Below are 19,193 nucleotides of genomic sequence, written 5' to 3'. Positions count from 1 at the left end.
CTAACATCAAGTTTCGTCAAATGTTTCATCAAGCCAGCAACTTGATAAAAAACATCATTTGGTACAATTTTACCAACAAATGTTACATCTAGTTTCGAATACTCCACAACAACATTCCTCCACTGTTTCGAAACCAACCCACAACTCATTACAATAAATTTAATTTTTCTCTTTGTTATTTTAACACTTTTGAATGTTTGTTGCGCATTGAGTGATGATACGACAATAACAATGTGGTTGTTTGAAACACAGATTAAGGTTAATCCTAAGAATTTTGCAGGTCAATTTTCCACAAATCAATACTCAACTTTGATGGTTGAGTTTAGGCTTGTGGGAAAGGTTACGTTTGATTTGCAAGTTTCAAACAACTATCTTAAGGATGAGGGGAATAGAAAGGGAATTAGCAGATTTGATTTTATATTTGAGGGTGAAATTGTAAAGAATTCAATTGATTCTGTAAAGATTACATTTAGATATCCAGACGGACTGAATAATGTAGTGTCAAATTCTGTGGATTTTATGTGTTCAGATTATGGTTGGCATTCAATTCATGGAAAGAGGGAAGCAACTTTGACCAGCGTCAGTTATGAAATGCCAATGTCAACCTTTACTGCAGTTCACAACAAATTCATTTTGGGTGTCTATGCTGATCTCTTGCCATCTGAATTAAGATTTGGGGAAAAAATTGAAATATGTGGTCCAAGATTTATCGAAACACAGACAACAGAAGGAAAACTTGAGCTGTCCATTCCACAGAAACCACTTCAAAATCCAGGTTTTATCACTTTCAATCAGGAAAATGTTAAAAATATTGAAAAGGATTTTCCAATCAATTTGAAACCAATCCTGTCATTCAATTTTACAATTGAGAATTTCACCATCTCAACACTTGACTTTAGATTTAGTTTTGATGAAGACATTACTAACTCGACTGAAATACCATCTCTCTTTTGCTCATGTTCATCTAAGTATTATTTCAAGCTGTTGGAATTGGAGAGCTATCGTTCGAAGGTTTATTCCTGTTCTGGTGATGTTAGTAAATGCTCTCGTATCTCACTATCCTCCCCAATGCCATTCAAAATATCACCTGGGAATACATTTGCAAGTGATGATATTAGATATTCGTCTCAATTCCCTTTCATTTTCATCAAATTTGAAAATGTTCACCCGACAGCTCCTTATTCATTGGATTTTAAAGGATATGACGCGAAAGTGTCCATTAATGCAATGGACAGAATTGGTTCTTCCATATATCAATTACAGATTCCGCTTTCTAATGTTGTTTTGACAAGGATAACTAGTTATTTCTTGACAATCCAAATGAGAGGAGTGTGGAACAAGAGAGTATCTCTGTCTCATCCAATTCAAATATTACCACAAAGTGACTATGAAACTATGTTGAATGAAACGTTATTGCAACAAACTCAATTAATTGCAGTTTCAAGCGGTCTTGGATTATCAGTACTATTGAACTGGGTTTTACTTTTTATAGTTTGTGTATTGGGTTTTATTGTGTATAGAAATAGAAAATCCGATTTACTAATGCACGAACAAATAAATTAAGCAATCAAATTGTGATTTATTGATTGTCTTGAAGCTTGTGGAACATTGAAGGATCACTTTCAATAACTGGCTTCTTCTTTCTACAGAGAACGACAACCAAAATCATACAAACAATTAGAACCAAAAAGAACATTGGAATGGTTACAGATAAAATGATAATTGCGTTATCATCCAGAGATGAGCTATAATCAACATTCAATATAATAACAGCACCTTCAGCAAAAACTGGAGCAATGGAAATGTAATAATCGAGTGGACCAACTTCCTTATTTTCAATTGTAACAGTAGTTTCCTTATTATCAATGGACTTTCTGGCGATATTGACAGTTTCAGTAGGGAAGCCTCTACTATTAACAAACAATGTTGCAGTTTCTCCTTGATAGAGTGACTTGGCAGAAATGGTAAACTTGACACTAGAAGGAACAACAACCTTGAACATCTTCTTATTACCATATTCAACCTTTTCTCTAAAGGTTTGACCAAAGGTCATGTCAGTAACTTGAACAGGAACGGATTCCTTTGGGGCCAATCTAGCAATGATCATTGGATAGACACATGTTGTTGGATCTTCAATCTTACAAGTCAACTTATCGGTACTAACTCTGCTTTCCACTTTTTGATAAATTTCATCAGAGTTTGCAGTACAGGCACATGTAAGACTTGATGGTTGAATTTCAACAGGAGTCTTCTCGTCATTTAAAAAAAATCCAACAGTGGCATCAAAACTTAAACTCCAAGTAGAACCAGAAAATGTTGGAGGATCAACAGAAGTGGAGAGTTGATAAGAGTGGAGAGAAACATAACCCTTTGGAACAGCAGTCGGTTCAAAATCATTATATTCAGACAAAGTAAAGGTTGGAGGAGTCTTGGCTGGCTTTTGATTTGGGAATGCAATAATAAGGGATTGACTCATACTTGGAAGAATGTCAAAGAGGAAAGTTGTTGGACCTGGAACAGTATTTGACTTGTCAATTCTAGATTGAACTGATTGAGCTAAATCACCATACAAACCAGCAACCAATAAATTTTGTGTCAACAAGTTGTTATAATTAGTTGCAATCATGACAGAATCAGAAAATGCATGAGATTCAGCATCAACAAATTCTCCCATCAATGTAGCATCAGCCTTCTTGTAAAATATCATCGAGAATGGATTAACATTCAAGAAACCACTAGGATTACTCAAAACAACTGTAATATCTAAACTTCCAGTGTTTGGATCAAAATCTTCAAAAGTAATCTTGTACAATCCATAAATCTTCAAATTAGTAGTAGCTGGAGTATGAAGTGTTCCGAATGGATTGGGTGATAAAGTCTCAGCAGTGAAAGCAAATCGAGAGGCATTCATACCAACATTAATATTATAATCAAACGAGACTTGTAAAGCACATTGTGTTTGTTGAATCACAATAGGAAAATTATATTGAACAAAATCATTCACCACCATATTCTTTGTACCAAAGGTAGAATCAATCTTTACCTTTTGTGCCTCAATCAAGTGGCCGAGAATCAACAATAGACCACAACACAAGACGAGGAGGCGTGATGATGAGGCTTTCATCGTGAATTTTTTTTTGTATAATTTTTTTTAAGGCTGAGGGCGCTTGTTGGCCCTTTCGATACTGCTAGCGATAGGTCTCTGCCCCAAAAAAAATTTAAGCGCTCAGATTATCAGCCTTACTACATTGTGCACCTTCATTGGGTTGGAAGAAGCTCTTTGAATAGTTGTTCAGAAAGTAAAAAGCCCATCACAATTAAGAGTGAAGATGGTCAAAGATGGATACATTAATAATAGGTTTTATAAATTAATTCTTTGATAAGAATTTCTTATTGAGCAAGTGAATGGTCATGTTGACATTGAGCACAACACCTTCAATCTTGAGATGTTCTTGACCCTTTTCACGCTTATCGAGCAAATCTTCCAATCTGAGTTGGAGAGTAGTAATGACATTACCAGCAAGTGTTGGACAAACTGAGAAGACACCTGGTTCTCCTTCGTTCATTGAAATTGTAAACTTGATAACCTTCTTTTGGAGAGTACCAAATGAACCTTCTTGAATGTCGTGGATAATCTTGTACTTTTCAGACAAATCCTTATAGCTGAACTTGTAGCTCTTTACCTTGTTGCTCTTGGATGAAGATTCTTGCTTCTTCTTTTCTTGCTTCTTGAAATAGTTTCTGAGAGTTTGTTGAACGTATTCATCCAAGCTGACATCCTTGTCCTTCAAGAATGAGTGATATGATCTCAAACTGTTCAAACTTTCCTTCAATCTTTCCACTTCCTTTTGTTGCTTCTTTTGGAGTTCTTCACGATTTTGAATTTCCTTAGTGATATCGATCAACAATTTACGGTAGTGATTTTCCTTGGTAATGATTTGAGCTTCATCCAATTTTGGAAGGGCCTTACGAATTTCTTCGACCTTTCTCTTGATTGTCAAACCAGCAACTTCATTGTCAATATTTTCAGTATTCTTCAATACTTCGTCAGCATAAGAGTCAGACTTTGACAAGGTATCCTCAACGGTTTCTCCCAATTGAAGTGGAGTAATGTAACGAAGAATAGTTCTAACATTTTCCTTTGTAACTTCGTACAATTGTTCTGGTGAAAGTGTGAGCCAGTCATCAGTGGCTTCAGCCTTTCCATTGACACTGAATGGGACAAGAGACAATGTAATTTCTTCATTCTTGGCAGTTTCAACTTGTTCTGGAATCTTATCCTTGAAACGAGTGAGGAGGTCAGAAAGTGGATCGGCAGCTTCACCAGTTGGGATGATTCTTCCGCTGAACTTGACAAGGAGAGAGTGAGTAAGGGCAATTTCATTAATAGTAATGGTAATGCTTGGATTCTTCTTTTGAGTAAGTTCAGCATATTGATTGACACCGAGATATTCTTCTGGTTCAACGATTTCCAAACTTGGAGTCAAGAACTTTTGGCTAAACAATGGAATATTGTCACGAATCCATTCGTTCATCATTAACATGTGAGTATCCACGGCTTCAAATTCTCTGAAGGTAGAAATTCTCAACAAGACCTTTGAAATGAGGGCAAGATTGTTTCTCATGAGTGGAGAAATCTTCTTCTTTGTCAAATTGTAACCATCAGGAGTACAAAGTGGAGCGTTCAAATAACGGAAGAAGAGAACGTATGAAATGACTTGGTTAATCTTCTTTTCATCATCGTGATTTGGATACTTTTGCATGAGCAAAGTTCTCAATTGACGACAAACGAAACGTAAACCATATGGCAATTCAGGAATGTTATCATAGATACAATTGAGAATTTGTTCACAAATCTTGATCAAGCTGTTCTTTCTAGAATTGATGGCATTACGAACATTTTCATCAGCTTCCATAGCCTTTTCATAGGTCATTTCCTTAAAGTCAATATTGCTCTTGATACCAGTTTCAACTTCCTTTTGAGAGACAATATCACGGAGAAGACTGATTGGGTTAAGATCCAAGTTGAGATCCTTTTCTTCGAGGATAGGATCCAAAATCTTGTCGTACAAAACCTTTTGCAAGAAGGTCTTTCCTGAAATTCTTTCGTGACAATAAGTAATCAACAATTTGATGAGAATTGGGTTACCAGACAAGAAACTTTCCAATGTGGAACTCTTAACTTCGAGTTGGAGAGTTTCATTGAACAAGTTCAAAATCAAATATTCTTCACGAGGATTGAAAGCATAACCGTACAAGGTCAAAGTGACAGTATTGAGGAATTGATCAACATCTGATGCAGGAACGAGGAAAATACACTTGGCAAGATACTTTGGATTAGTTTGAAGCAAGTAGAACAAGTTACCATAGAGACTGATATTTTCCTTAATCATGGCATCAGCAGCAGAGGTAATTCCAAGAGGTCCACCGAATTGCATAGTCTTACGACGTTGGAAGTAACCAATAATACCACTCTTTCCTTGATTCATGATTTCTTCAGCACGATACTTGTTTTCAGCAAGGAGAGCAATCTTTCTTTCCTTATCTCTGACATCAGTACTAATCTTGGTGTTTTCACGAAGTTGTTTAACCAATTCTTGTCTGAGAGCTTGGATTTGTTCAACCAAGTTATCAGTCTTTTGTTCAACACGGAAAGCATTCATGAGGGCAGAGAGTAAATCGTGATCAAGAATAGTTTCAACATTGCTTGCATCTTCAATATTTGGTGGTGAAACGAAAACACCAGCATCCAAAATGTCATTATTCTTGACAAGTTGACCATTGATAACAATTTCGAAACGATTCTTACCGGAGGCCTTAGCAACATACTTGACAGTGTATGAACCATCCTTATTGTCAATAACTTCGGCAGCAGATTCGAGCTTACGAGCATCAGAAATGAGAGTAGCCTTAACATCATCTCCTCCTTGGTGTCTCAAGTTACCAAATTCATCTCTCATTCTCAAAACAAAGAAACTTTCCTTTCCTTGAACAGCATTAGTAATACCAGTACCAGAGAATAAAAGATTGTGTGGATCAGTAATTGCAGCATCAGTGACAGTAATTTCTTGTGGGAATGATTTGATCAATTGAGCAGCAGCTGCCTTTTCTTGTTCAGTGACTTCTGGAGCAAGTTTAGACTTGTCAACATATGCCAATTCCATATAGTATGATTGAGCAATCTTGGCAGTGTAGACAATTTCAAAGAGACCCTTTCCTTGAACGAATTTTTGTGAGGAGGCAGACACTGGAATAACTTCAGTAGATTGTTCTGATTTTTGTTTTGGAGTGAGTTTCAATAAGAATTCATCACTTTCTACAATGTTACGAGCATTTCCAAACTTGTCACGAGCTTGAACAATAATGTGCATTTCACGACCAGCATGGAACTTTTTGAAAGTATCGGAAAAATTGTCTGGATTTTCATAATCATCCTTCTGGAGATCCAACTTGAGTGAGCTGTTTGGAACAACAACAGTATTGGAAACACTTTCACCCTTGGAGAAACTTTGAACAATTGCACATTGACTAGCATCAGTGAGACCATTATCAGTAATGTGAACAGTGTGAGCTGGACCAACAGCGTAGAGAGTTGGCTTTGATTTGGATTCAGAGTCAGTTTCGGCAGTTGATGTGGAAGTACAATCTCCTTGTAACAAGTTACATTGCAAAGAATAGTCTCCACTTTCGACCAATTTAGTTTCAACAAGGTACAAACCGTGATGACCATTTTCAGAAACAAACTTGGACATGGTTTCAAAGAGTTTCTTTTCCATTTCTTGAGAACCATTGAACTTTTGGGCATATTGTTCAAGACCCAACAATACACTCAATTCAGAGTCGTTCTTCATGTGTGGAATCTTGACAATTGTAGAATCAACAGCAACACCATCGGATTGAGTACCTGATTCACCAAGTTTCTTGGCAACCATGGCAGTTCTTGGAGTCATCAAAACAGAGTCAATATTTTCAATAGTTGGTGAATCAGAGCTTTCCAAACAAGCAATAACAGTCAATTGTTCAGAGACGAGTTGTGGAAGAGTGGATTCATTAGTTCCATCAACTTCACGATTGTTACCATATTGGTCACGAGCTTGAACCAAGAATCTAATGACATCGCCTGCCTTTCTTTCCAATTTAACAATATTTTCCTTCTTTCTCAAAGATAAGACCTTGTTGGACTCGCTGCCATTATCTTCAAGCAAGTGAAGCAAATTGCTTTCCAATCCAATGAAGAGACAATTGTTTGGATCAGTCTTACCAGAATCATGAATTGAGACTGGAATACGAGTTGAGGAGAGGTATTCATCACCACGAGTAACTTCCAATTCATAAGAACCAGATCTTTCAATTTGGAAGATGAATTGATAGAGACCATTCTTATTGTCCAAAACATTAGAATTGAAAACAACAGACTTGTCAACAGTGGAAATGAGCTTGGCAGCGAATTTTTCACCTCCAAGACCAATATTTCCGCATGAGTCTCTACTTTCCAAGATGAGATCATCAATAACTTGACCAGCTCTATATACTCTCTTGGCATTATCTCTTTGTTGTTTGAGTACACATTTTGATAGATCAGAAACAGGGTTTGCTGTAATCTTGACTTTCCAAGCACCATCTGATGCATTCTTATTTGTAATGTTACCTACAACATCACCCAATTCATCATCAAAGAGAGAAATGGTCATGACATAGTCACCAGCAACTTGAGGAGTGTAGCTCACTTCAAAAGTACCATCTCTATTATTTTTGACGTTTGCATTGAATGTTGTTGATCCTGATTGCAATTGAACTTCAAATTTGTCTTGGCAACCCTTTAATAAATTACCATCTGAATCAAAAGCTGTGATTGTGAATTTTGATTCCACACCACAAATGGCTGAATTTAACTTATCTCCATCTACTTTACAATGATCTGGATCGGCCAAACTAGTGACGTATTCTCTAATTTTGTCTGATCTAACATCAGTGTCACAATCTTCGCTACTTTCACCTTCATCACCTTCAATCATGGAATCATCAAATTTGATACCAGAATTTTCCAAATCATCAAGCATTTTCTTTGTACGTTCCAAATCTTCCCTAGAAATATTGAGTGACTTGAGTCTTTCCATCTTGATTGACAAACCATTTGTGTATAAGTAAACAGAAAGTGAATGGAGACAATGCACCACTTTGTAAACATTCTTCAATTCCCACAAATCGGTAACCTCTATATTGTAGTATTATATTATCATCAATCATCATCATATCACACAACCATCATTCATATGAATCATAACAAGTAGTCATCATCACAAAAATTATCAATACACACAACAAGTAAACAATACAAATATGAATAAAAATCACTTCAAAAAAACAAAACATACCAAAAAGATAAATCTCTCTAAAACCAGTTGATTTACAAGCATTCAAAAATTGAGTAATATTATCAACCAAGGAAAATTCCAACTTGATCGCATTCTGACTAGGCTTGTTGATTTTTTTTACGTGGGTTGGCGCGAAAATTTTGGCGAGCTTTGCAAGGGCCACACCATCTCTCATCATTTCACCAAAGTAGGCAATGGATGAGCCTTGACCGAATTTTTCCTGAATCATTTCTTCAATCCAACGTTTGGCTTCTTCAGAACGGAGAAGAAATTCGTAGGCTCTTCTCTCAGCGATGGAAAGATCCATCTTGGTTTGATTGGACATTTTGTTTAGTTTCTTTCTTCTTGTTATTAGAATGTAGTGGAAACAACAGGCTTGTTGTTTAATGTGTAGAAAGAGTAATTACTACCACAGATAAAAACGTTAGAAATTGTTCTTGTCGTTTTGATGGAAGAACAACACAAGGGGTTGAAATCTAGATTTTTTTTAATTAAAATTTTTAAAAAAGAACAAATTGTTGATGGCTGTCAATATGTGAAAAGCATGTTGATTGATGATTGGCAATTAGGGAATAAGGACGAATGAGATGACAATACTGCTTTTTGGCACCTTTATTGAACTGTCAAACACAATTTTAAGTTGAAGAGTCAAGTTGGAACTTTTCAGTACACCAATTACAACCTTAAACTATTGCCTTGTGGTTGGTGTTTGCCCCTTATCAGCTGAAATTAATACGCTTAGTCAACAACAAAAGAATACAATCCAACAATAGATAACAAATCACTTACAAGAGACTTGAAGAGAAAATAACCAAACAAAATAAACAAAAGTACAGAGAACTCATTTTTTAGTGGTGTTACCGTCGATAGAAATCCAAATGTTTATCAGTGGAAAGAAAGCCTGTTAAACACTTTTGTAACACTAATGGGATTTATAGTAGTCAGTGAGGAATTTGTACATTCCGAAGTTGATCATGAATGTAATTTAGATGAAACTTTGAAAATTCATCATCAAATATTGGATTTTTAAATAATATTGATGAAGAGGAAAATCAAGTGATAATAATGAATTCCGAAATATTCATAACCGTTCAAAATTAACAAGAGAAATTTGAGTTTGATTATTTCCAAAAATCGGAACAAAATTGTCTTCATTTCTTAAGATTTGGTTGTTGAACAATTCGGATTGGATTTGTCAACAGTTTCAAAGAAGAACATTCTATTGGATTTTCAAAGAGTTGTATGAAATTTAATTCCTGTTATTTGGTGGATCATCATTTATATCTAGATTAAGGGATTTATGTTAGAGTTGAATTGTCGCCTTTTGTTCCAATTTATTGGTCTCTGTTTAGATTACAGTAATTGACCTGTCCCCAAAAAAGTGATCTCCAACTTGCGGGTACATTGGAAGTTGTGACACAAGTTCCCTACTCTATTTGGAGCCTTGAATGAATACAGCGTTGAAGGAAATGGTTATTGGTTAATATGGCAGGAGAAACTTGTAGGAATACACCACTATATTGAGGCTTAAGCAACGAGAAGAGGCACACTGTTCGTGCTCGTGGATTGGCCTTTTAGGTTGTGTACAATGAACCAAAATTGTGTTTTATTAGATGGCGTTTTTTTATTCCTGACAAGAAATAAGGTTAATGATGAGGAGGAGGAATAATTCAAATCATCTCTCAAATGGATCCTTCCCCATTTGGACTACAATAAGAGTCAAACAAGTTTTCAAGAATTGCAACCATTTCGCGTAAATCACAAATTCACTAAGGACACCCACCCAAGCCTTTGAAGTTTTAGGTCATTTCACACAAATAAGTTTCTTTTCAGTGCATAACAATGAATCATCCTCGCAACATTCTAACTTCCCAAAGAGGTTAGCCTTAATGCAGTGGCAATCAATTCAAATTGCATCTCTAGAGAATCTGGCAGTGTATTAATATACTTTGGACACGAAAATTTACATATGTAAAGGGCTAAGAATTCATTCACTTAAGAGAATCTCTTTTACTTTTCAATTTCCACAATATGTTCGTGCTTTGTTGGAGAGAAAACACCAATTTTGTAGATTGCTGGTTTTGGCTTTTTGGCCAATATTTAGAATCTCTAAAGAGAAATTATCCTCAATAGAGCGGAGGTCGTGAGGTATGCTGTGAACATCAAATGGTGTGAATATCCTTTTCGATACACGCAAAAAGAAACCCAACAAAAAACATACACTGCAACCACCTCTCAACATGCTACAACGAGTGGACATATTGAGGTTAAATAAGGCCAAGTGCCTCTCTAACAGCCTACCTCATTCTCATCATCAGGCAGCAAGAGGAAGACCACAACAGCAACATTTCAGAGCATTCTACTCTTCCTTCATCACAACAATATCAATCCTCCTCCTAGTAACACTTTTAATAATGGTCGAACTGAACGGCTCGTCGTCAACAACAGCAATATCGCCGAAACGACCTTGGGAAGACACTGTGCTGTGGAATAACGAACAGGAAATATGGTTTGCACAGTCAGCTCCACTCACTGGCCTTTCTAAAAAGTAAGTTCTATGCATTGGAAAGAACATGTAATTATTTTTGAAATTCCCTTAATATACTTTCTTTCTTCATGATATTGTTACTTTAGATTGGGAACTGAAATGAGAGATGGAATTTTAGCGGCTTTTGAAGAAGTTAATTCTATGGGAGGAGTTTGGAATAACAAAAAGCTGAAACTCTTAACTTTGGGTATGTAATATTGTTGTTCGGTCGGTATTTAATTTATATTATTATGTTTTGGGTATTGAATACATTGAATACATGAACGATGAAAATAATGTAAACATGTGATAAAATTGTACAATTAGATGATGCCTATGAGCCTACCAATACAAAGATTAATACCGACTTCTTTCTCTATAATACAACACCCCCTACCAGCTCGCTTATTTATCAGCCTTACCTTAACTCATCATCTCCTCAATTTATTACAAGTGTAGATGTTAGTAAAATATTTGGATTAATTGGATATGTTGGTAAGTAGTAACAGTTCCTCTGTTCTTATTTAATCTAAACTACCATCATCACCTATTTATTCCTCCATATACATGTTATTAATGAATTGAATATTGATATAATAGGAACACCAACTGTTAGTGCAGTCTTTCCAGATGTTACTAAAACTTCCATTCCACTTCTTGGTTCATTCACTGGAGTTGGTTGGCTTAGAACACCTTTCTATCCAAATGTTATTAATTTGAGAGCTTCGTATGATGATGAAACTGCTGCCATGGTTGATTGGCTTGTAAATACCAAACTCATCAGAAGAATTAGTATCATGTATCAGAATGATGCCTTTGGTATTGCTGGTTTTAACGGAATTAACAGATCCCTCGTCTCACGAATGAACATTTCACTCTGCTCTACAGGTCTGTACACTAGAAATACATTGGCAGTTGAAGATGCCTTCTATACGATTGGAAAGTGTAATCCTGAGGCAATTGTACTTGTTGGAACGTATGCTCCACTTTCAAAATATATCAAAATGGTAAAGAATGTGGCCTTCTCTGCTAACGGAACAAATTACGGATATGAAAAGGCAAGTGAAATGATATTCTTGACAGTTAGTTTTGTTGGAAGTGCTGCCCTGACTGATGATTTGAATCAATCCCCTTTGCCTTCTTTAAAATTTGCATCGACATATTATACGGATAATGTTATCATTTCACAAGTCGTGCCGAGTCCAATGGATTTGACAGTACCAGTTGTGAGGTCTTATCACAGAGCTAGAAAGGCTTATCTGAAAGCAACTGGAAAGGACGTTTCTACCTTTCAACCAACATTTATTGAACTCGAGGGTTATTTGACTGGAAAGCTTGCCTATTCAATGCTCAAAACTATTATAGGTGATTTAACAAGATCAAATTTTATTGCAACATCTTACATTGATTATACTGCAGGTAATTCTGAGACTAATAATGGTGGTTCATTTGTTTTTGATGGAACCAAGGTCAATTTCAAATGGTGTGAAAGTGCCAATGTCTATGATCAATATTTACCATTCTCTGCCAATGCAACATCTGTTAGTTGTGCTTCAAATTGCAATCAAGGACTCAAGATTGTTTATTTGAGTTCTGTTAATATTGGAAAAACACCATACGTTTCCAATGTTTCATTCTCAGTTTTTAAACAACTTTCATGGTACGAATATGGATCTTGCATTTCAGATACATCCATTCTCAAGAAACCAATAATATTTGGTCAATCCATTGAAAAAGAAAATCTTCAAGATGAAATGTTAAGAAAGGGAATTCAAGCTGCTTTCAAGAGAAGAAATTCCAAAGTTTCCTCTGACAAATTGCAAATCGAATTGAAAACTCTTTATCACAACGATTCTAGTTCACTTCTCTTCAACACAAGAGAATTAAAGAATTTGCATGAATCTGTTGCATTGGTTGGTTTCACAGAGGGTGTACTCAATTTGGATGGAATTAATAATGCACAAACTCTTGATATCAAACAAAACAGTGAGTATTCAGATATTGCTAGTGTGATTGCTGCTACAAATTTGAGAACTCTTAGGAGCTCGTTCTATTCTCCTGTTATGAATTTACACTTGACATTGACAGAACAATTGGGAACTTTAATTACTTATAGTATGAAACAAGCTCAATCTAGAATGAGTGTTATTTACAAACCTGATTGCCCGTATTCAAGTGAAGCTTTCCAAACATTTTCCACCATGATGAATATTATTAATTTGAATATTGACAGTCAATCTTCTATCATCAATTCAGATTCAGGCCTTAAATCATTGGATACAATCATTGATGAATTGACTAGTAATGCCAATCCACAAGTTTTACTCATTACTCTCTTTGATAGTTATGATAGCATTGTATCTATACTTTCAAAGATTCAGCTCACCTACACAACCAATCCAGTTTTCAGAAAGGGATTGAGTATTTATCTGATTAATTCTTATTTTTCTGATCATGTAGAAACCAAGATGAAATCATTCTTAGCAGCTAACGTGAATCCATCCTCTCCATTCCAAGTTTTCTATGTTTCTCACATCCCATCATTTTCATCAAGCTCAAATTCATTTGTTACAGAGTTTAACAAGGTAATCAAGGATTACTATCCTTCGGATTCATCAGTTTGGGCACACAAAAGAACTTTGGAAGGTTATTATATTGGAAAATTTATTACCACAATAGTGGATACAGTGGGAAATCAAATTACCAAAAAATCGTTTATGGATTATGTCTATACTCAATCTGTAATTAAGGAATCTGAAACTGGTATAACTTTTGGAGCGTTTTCTAAATCTGCCACCAATCCATGTAATTTGGGATTGAGAACTGGGTTTTTATACTCCTATTCCGGATCTGTTTTTACTGAGACATTTACCAAACAATATGATACAGCTTCTTGTGCATTCCAAGATTATAAGGGAACCTATAGAAGAAGTGGATTGGCAGATTCCATTTCTAGTGTAATTTCAAAACCAATTATATTCGGTCGTCTTATTCCCTATGATGATGACAGTTCCACAAAGGCAGGAAAATTGGATTTGATATCTGAGGCACCTCATTCATATGATGCCTATTCAAGAGGTCTTCAAACCTATCTCACTGTTTACAATTCCAAAGCATCTCAAAAAATTGAAATTCACACAGAATATTTTTCTGGAGAAGTTGAGAAATATGGTCTCGAATACAAGTTACAATCCCTTTCCACAAAACAGGGTGTATTTGGCTTTTTTGGAAGTAATTTGAGATTGAGTGTTGATCAATATGGAAATGTGACGGATATTTTGAAAAAGTATCAAATTCCAATGTTTGTCTTGGCTGGTTCGCTAGAATATAGAAAACCATACTCTAAATACTTTATTAATTGGAGACCATCAGTATTTGATGAAGTAATTGCCCAAATGAAATATTTTAAGCAAACCTACGGACAAGCTTCAATTCTCTATTCACCAATTGGATATTATACAACAAAAACAATACCATCCATTAAGGAATATATTGAGAATTATGATGTTGGATTGGAAGTTTTTGATGTTGTGAGTAATCCAACCTCAACTGCAATCCAACTTTCCAATCAAAATATTGAGGCAGTCATTATTCTTGCTCATGAAACAGAATCAATATCTTGGATTGAGGCTATTCTCAGTTTTAATCCGACCATCAAGATTGCTATTCCTTCAGAGACCTATAGTTTACTGTTTGAAAAGGGATTGAATAATTTATATACCAAACATCCTGACATGTCCACAAATTTCCTCATTGTGCCTAGAATCAATATTGCTCCAGTTGTCAAACAGGAATCTGTCTGTAGCAGTGTTGAAACCATTCAATCTGAAAAGAAAAAGACATTTATCAATCAATTTTTAGCCAATTACCAATATTCTGAACCAGCAACTCATGAAACATTGGAAGGTTACCTGTTTGGTTTCTTTTTGGAAACTGTTTTTACCAGAATTTATCAAGAAAAATTTACCTCCACTGTTACCTTACCTGATTTCTTCAGTACAATCTTTTCAAATTATGTTTACGATATTGCTGGACTAACAACTATGGGCCCATTTGGTTTGGAATGTTCCTCAACTAATAATGTAGCCAATATCACTGTTGCAACAGGTGATTGTGCAACTAGTTATTCATCAGCAAGTAGCTCTTGTGATTGCAATCAAGGACCTCGATCTGTTTTGCTCTCTTCTCTCAATGTTGAGAATGGTACAACTTCATTCACTGATATTTCCTTTGATTTTTCATTTAGTACATGTGGAGTTGCCATTGTTCCACCAGCAGTCACTAAGCTTCAAATTGCAATGATTGTTCTATCTCTTGTAATATTCTTCTCAATTCTAGGATGTATTGGTATCATATATTGGAGATATCTCAAGACAAGACAAGGAAACACAACATATGCTCCAAAGACTGGTAATATTGCTTGTGCATTCACAGATGTTCAAAATAGCACTGTTCTTTGGGAAGCTGATGCCAAGGCCATGAGAGAAGCTTTGAAATTACACAATGAAGTTCTCAGAAAGAATTTGGAAGCCTTCAGAGGATTTGAGGTCAAGACAAATGGTGATAGTTTTTATGTGGTATTCAAGAGTGCTGTCGATGCTTTGGATTGGAGTATTGCCTGTCAACATGATTTGATGGCATGTAATTGGCCTCCTGAATTACTTCAACAATGGGATTGTAGAACTCAATGGAATGAAAAGACAAAGGAATTAATTTGGAATGGATTGCGAGTTAGGATTGGTCTTCATTTTGGGCAAGCAGAACAAATATTTGACAAGACTATGAGAAGACCAGATTATTATGGAACAACCATTAATACTTCTGCAAGAATTGAAGCAGCTGCTCATGGTGGTCAAGTTCTTATTAGTGAGGATATGTTTAGAGAATTGTGGAGAAGACAAAACGTACTTATGGAGCTTTAAGAAATGTAGATTTTGATGAAATTGAAAAACAAGATTCAGCTCAATCTTTACCAACTCCAACTGGACATCAATCAACTCACAAGAAGGAATTAAAGGATGAAGAAGTTCAAGAAATGGAAATTCACACCTTTTCAAATACAGCAGGCAATACAAAGAAGAATCGAATCGTTCCACTTGTTGAAGGTCCAACTCCCAAATCATCAGGTTCTCTTTCACATCGAAGCAGTGATAATGGCAGTACCAAACATTTACAATAAATAATTTTCACACATTTTTCACACTTTACAAAAATTAGCTAAGCTGTACACGATGTACATCCTCGGGAGTGAGGAATAATTTAATGTCCTCCAACGAATCAAACCTTCAAAGTTCTTCTTTCATTACAATAAGTTATATTTTCCCGAGATGATTTTTCGCACTGAAAACTTTAAGCTTATAAAAAAAATGCATCGACACTACTTTAAAACAATCTTGGGCACGACGACCACTCTATTGGCAGGAAGTTTGGGATATTTTGCTAAAAATAGCGAACATGATAATAACAATGAAGAGAATAATTCAATGAGGAATATGATGAATGTAAATCATTCGTTCATGATTCAGGCAGAAGACGTTCAAGAACATTATTTTCCCTTCCGATCGGAAAGTGAAGATTTAGAATTGATCAAGGTTCAAATTATTAATCGACACGGAGCAAGAACACCCATAAATTCTCTTCCGAATTACATTGATAGTACTCCTTGGAAGTGTCTACCTTTTGAGTCGATTTCTGGATTGGATTATGGTAAATTTAATACAATTTTTGAAAAGGATGGATTGGATTTGCTTGGAAATTGTATGAAGGGACAATTGACTGAGGCAGGAGCTATTCAAATGTTTAAAGTTGGAGAACATTTGAGAGAGGTGTATTTTAAAAAGTTATTTGCTATTGATGGTGACAAGGTGATGGATTATAAGGATATTATTAATAGTATGTATGTGAGATCGAGTGATATTAGAAGTAGAAGAACTGAATTCTCACTCATGTACTTGTTGCAAGGATTTTTAGGATCGAATCAAGCATACTATCCAACTATTCACATGTATGAAGAAGGTGAGTTTCTTTGTGTTTCGAATAATTTAATTTATGGAAAACAATAGCAAGAGAAACATTGTATGGACACTTTAAGGTTTGTGCCAAGTTGGGTGGAATAATTTCGCAAAGAATTAAGAAATTGAATGAAGATGGAGAACATGATGCAGGTCTCCAAGATATCAAGGCAAGATTGTTGGACTTGTTCTATGCTAATGAGAAGAATATTGTTGAAGAGCAACCACAGAGTCAACCTCCACACGAAAAGGGCTTGTTGGAATCGAAGCAAATTAGACAAGTCAGAGATTTTCCACAGTGGTAAGTTCCATTATTAGAGTTATCTTATATTTAATTTTAATTATCAAGGGAATCTTTGAATAATGCATTTGCTGGAATGTTGTTCCATGGCCATTCATTACCAAAGGGAATTACTGAAGCTGATTATGATTACATCAACAAAAGAGTTGGAGCAAGTGGATTTGTACTTTTTGGTGGAATGGATTTGTTGAGAATGAATAATGGAATGTTGGTGAAGGAACTTGTTGATTCAATGAAAAAGTCAATTGATACAAGTAAGGATCTTGATCGTAGGAGATTGGAAATTTATTTAGGACACGACACTACTCTCATTCCATTGTTGGTTACTTTGAACTTGTACGATGGTGTTTGGCCTCCTTTTGCTTCAACATTGGTTTTTGAATTGTATGTTAACAAGTTGAAACGTGGTCAACACTTTGTAAAGATTGTGTTCAATGATAAGATTATGCATTTTGATGCAAAGGATTCAATTATTCAAGATGCTAAATCAGGTTTAGTACCATTTGAAGAATTTGAAAGGATTTTGAAACCTTACATGGTCAATTATAAGGAATGGAAAGAATTATGTAAAGTAAATAAGTAAATGTATTATTTATCAAAGTTTCCTTTCTTATTTAAAAGCAATAAGAAATTCCGCCATTCAATGATCAAACAGTCTGAAATCTCTTAGTGAACTAACTTTTGTTTTATAATTTACATTGATTTATTTCTTGTCTTGAGAAGTTTTTTGAACTTCCTTAGTTTCTGTTGATGTTTTTTCAGCTTCTTCCTTCTTTTCAGCTTCCTTTTTAGATTGTTTAGCTTCAATTTCTCTCATTTCAATCTTGTTATTGATCAAATCATGGAGAGAAACAATGCAACGAATGACAGAACCCAAGTACATTGCCAAATATGTATCGTTAGTCTTCTTGACGAGGGATTGCTTGGTGTCAGTAGTGTGCAAACCAGGGAGTAAATTGAAAACATCTTGCAATAAATATAAAATGTTGTGATTGACTGGCATTTTACCGGTACTGACTTGAGAAAGATAGGTATTAACTTCAGATAATCTTCCTCTGAGAGCCTTCAAACTTGTCATTCTGTTCGAAACAGCTGAGGCAAGGTCAGAAATTGTGGTATCCTTAACATCACGAAGCAAGTGTTCAACACCAATTTCTTCAGCTTCCAAAGCTCCGATTTCTGATGACAAGTGAGTAAAGGTGAGTTTTGGTTGAGATTGTTGATCTTCTCTTTCTTCAACAGCAACATAGGCGTCAGTAGGTATTACATTTTCTTGTTCTGGATTTACATCAATAATACAATAGGTTGGATGAGGAAGGTATTTTTCCTTGATGATTTGATGAATTTCAATATCGGATTTTCTAATCTTTGGTCCAGTACTATACCAACCAACAACCTTTTCCTTAGCTAGTAAATTTTAATCCAATTTTAATCAAGATTTGAATTATTTGATATTTTAAAATTGTTATTGTTGTTGTAATAAATTGAAATTATTCGACGTCATTAATTTTGAAAATCCAACAATAAAATCACAACAGAAAGATGAAAATAGATTTGGTAAAAATTGGCTTAATTCCAAAAAACATACCAGTTACTTTTCTGAACATTGCCAACATGGATTCAAGGAAACTGTGATCAAAGAACCAAATTGTTGGGTCCTTGCTATCTTCCTCAAATGGAATAGCAAAACTGTTTGTAACATCAACTACTCCGTCCTTTGTAATTTCTCCCAACAAGACACCAGCAACTCTATTTGATGTATCTTTGGCAACTCTATTATAATGATCTACAACACTTAATAATACAAGAGGGTGAACTACAAGCTTTGTTGGAAAGGCTGGGAAATCCGTGTAATCAACACTGGAACGTTGTGCAGCAAGTTTAGCAGCGTGTGGATCGATATGTTGTTGGCTCATTTTTTTGATTAATTTAAATAATACAACATTAACGTTCTAAAAATACTTTTATTTTTCCAGCCA

General features: G+C 35.3%; 6 protein-coding genes across 6 annotated transcripts; 3 read left to right on the top strand and 3 right to left on the bottom strand.

The window, feature by feature from the left end:
• Nucleotides 1–231: 231 nt before the first annotated feature.
• Nucleotides 232–869, top strand: NAEGRDRAFT_71743 (uncharacterized protein; the record flags this gene model as incomplete). Its single annotated transcript, XM_002673239.1, has 2 exons — nucleotides 232–775; nucleotides 820–869. 2 exons carry the CDS (start codon nucleotides 232–234, stop codon nucleotides 867–869), a joined length of 594 nt encoding a protein of 197 aa, XP_002673285.1.
• A 710-nt stretch (nucleotides 870–1,579) lies between these two features.
• Nucleotides 1,580–3,124, bottom strand: NAEGRDRAFT_71742 (uncharacterized protein; the record flags this gene model as incomplete). The annotated part of the gene is made up of 1 exon (XM_002673166.1): nucleotides 1,580–3,124. The coding sequence occupies one exon, from the start codon at nucleotides 3,122–3,124 to the stop codon at nucleotides 1,580–1,582; it is 1,545 nt and encodes a 514-aa protein (XP_002673212.1).
• Nucleotides 3,125–3,344: 220 nt separating this feature from the next.
• On the bottom strand, nucleotides 3,345–8,700 carry NAEGRDRAFT_81019 (rasGTPase-activating protein; the record flags this gene model as incomplete). Its single annotated transcript, XM_002673165.1, has 2 exons — nucleotides 3,345–8,215; nucleotides 8,376–8,700. 2 exons carry the CDS (start codon nucleotides 8,698–8,700, stop codon nucleotides 3,369–3,371), a joined length of 5,172 nt encoding a protein of 1,723 aa, XP_002673211.1. The 3' UTR covers nucleotides 3,345–3,368.
• A 2,089-nt stretch (nucleotides 8,701–10,789) lies between these two features.
• On the top strand, nucleotides 10,790–16,081 carry NAEGRDRAFT_71740 (uncharacterized protein; the record flags this gene model as incomplete). The annotated part of the gene is made up of 5 exons (XM_002673238.1): nucleotides 10,790–10,923; nucleotides 11,010–11,110; nucleotides 11,230–11,397; nucleotides 11,503–15,758; nucleotides 15,797–16,081. 5 exons carry the CDS (start codon nucleotides 10,790–10,792, stop codon nucleotides 16,079–16,081), a joined length of 4,944 nt encoding a protein of 1,647 aa, XP_002673284.1.
• Nucleotides 16,082–16,268: 187 nt separating this feature from the next.
• Nucleotides 16,269–17,797, top strand: NAEGRDRAFT_81018 (acid phosphatase A domain-containing protein; the record flags this gene model as incomplete). The annotated part of the gene is made up of 3 exons (XM_002673237.1): nucleotides 16,269–16,917; nucleotides 16,965–17,214; nucleotides 17,263–17,797. The coding sequence occupies 3 exons, from the start codon at nucleotides 16,269–16,271 to the stop codon at nucleotides 17,795–17,797; spliced, it is 1,434 nt and encodes a 477-aa protein (XP_002673283.1).
• An 86-nt stretch (nucleotides 17,798–17,883) lies between these two features.
• NAEGRDRAFT_59054 (uncharacterized protein) lies at nucleotides 17,884–19,130 on the bottom strand (the record flags this gene model as incomplete). Its single annotated transcript, XM_002673164.1, has 2 exons — nucleotides 17,884–18,621; nucleotides 18,803–19,130. The coding sequence occupies 2 exons, from the start codon at nucleotides 19,128–19,130 to the stop codon at nucleotides 17,918–17,920; spliced, it is 1,032 nt and encodes a 343-aa protein (XP_002673210.1). The 3' UTR covers nucleotides 17,884–17,917.
• Between the last annotated feature and the right edge of the window lie 63 nt (nucleotides 19,131–19,193).

This window comes from Naegleria gruberi (assembly GCF_000004985.1).
Source record: "Naegleria gruberi genomic scaffold NAEGRscaffold_48, whole genome shotgun sequence".
In the NCBI taxonomy this organism is placed as follows: Eukaryota; Heterolobosea; class Eutetramitea; order Acrasida; family Naegleriidae; genus Naegleria; species Naegleria gruberi.
Note: the sequence above shows the minus strand (reverse complement) of the source record. Positions and strands in the feature narration are given on the sequence as shown.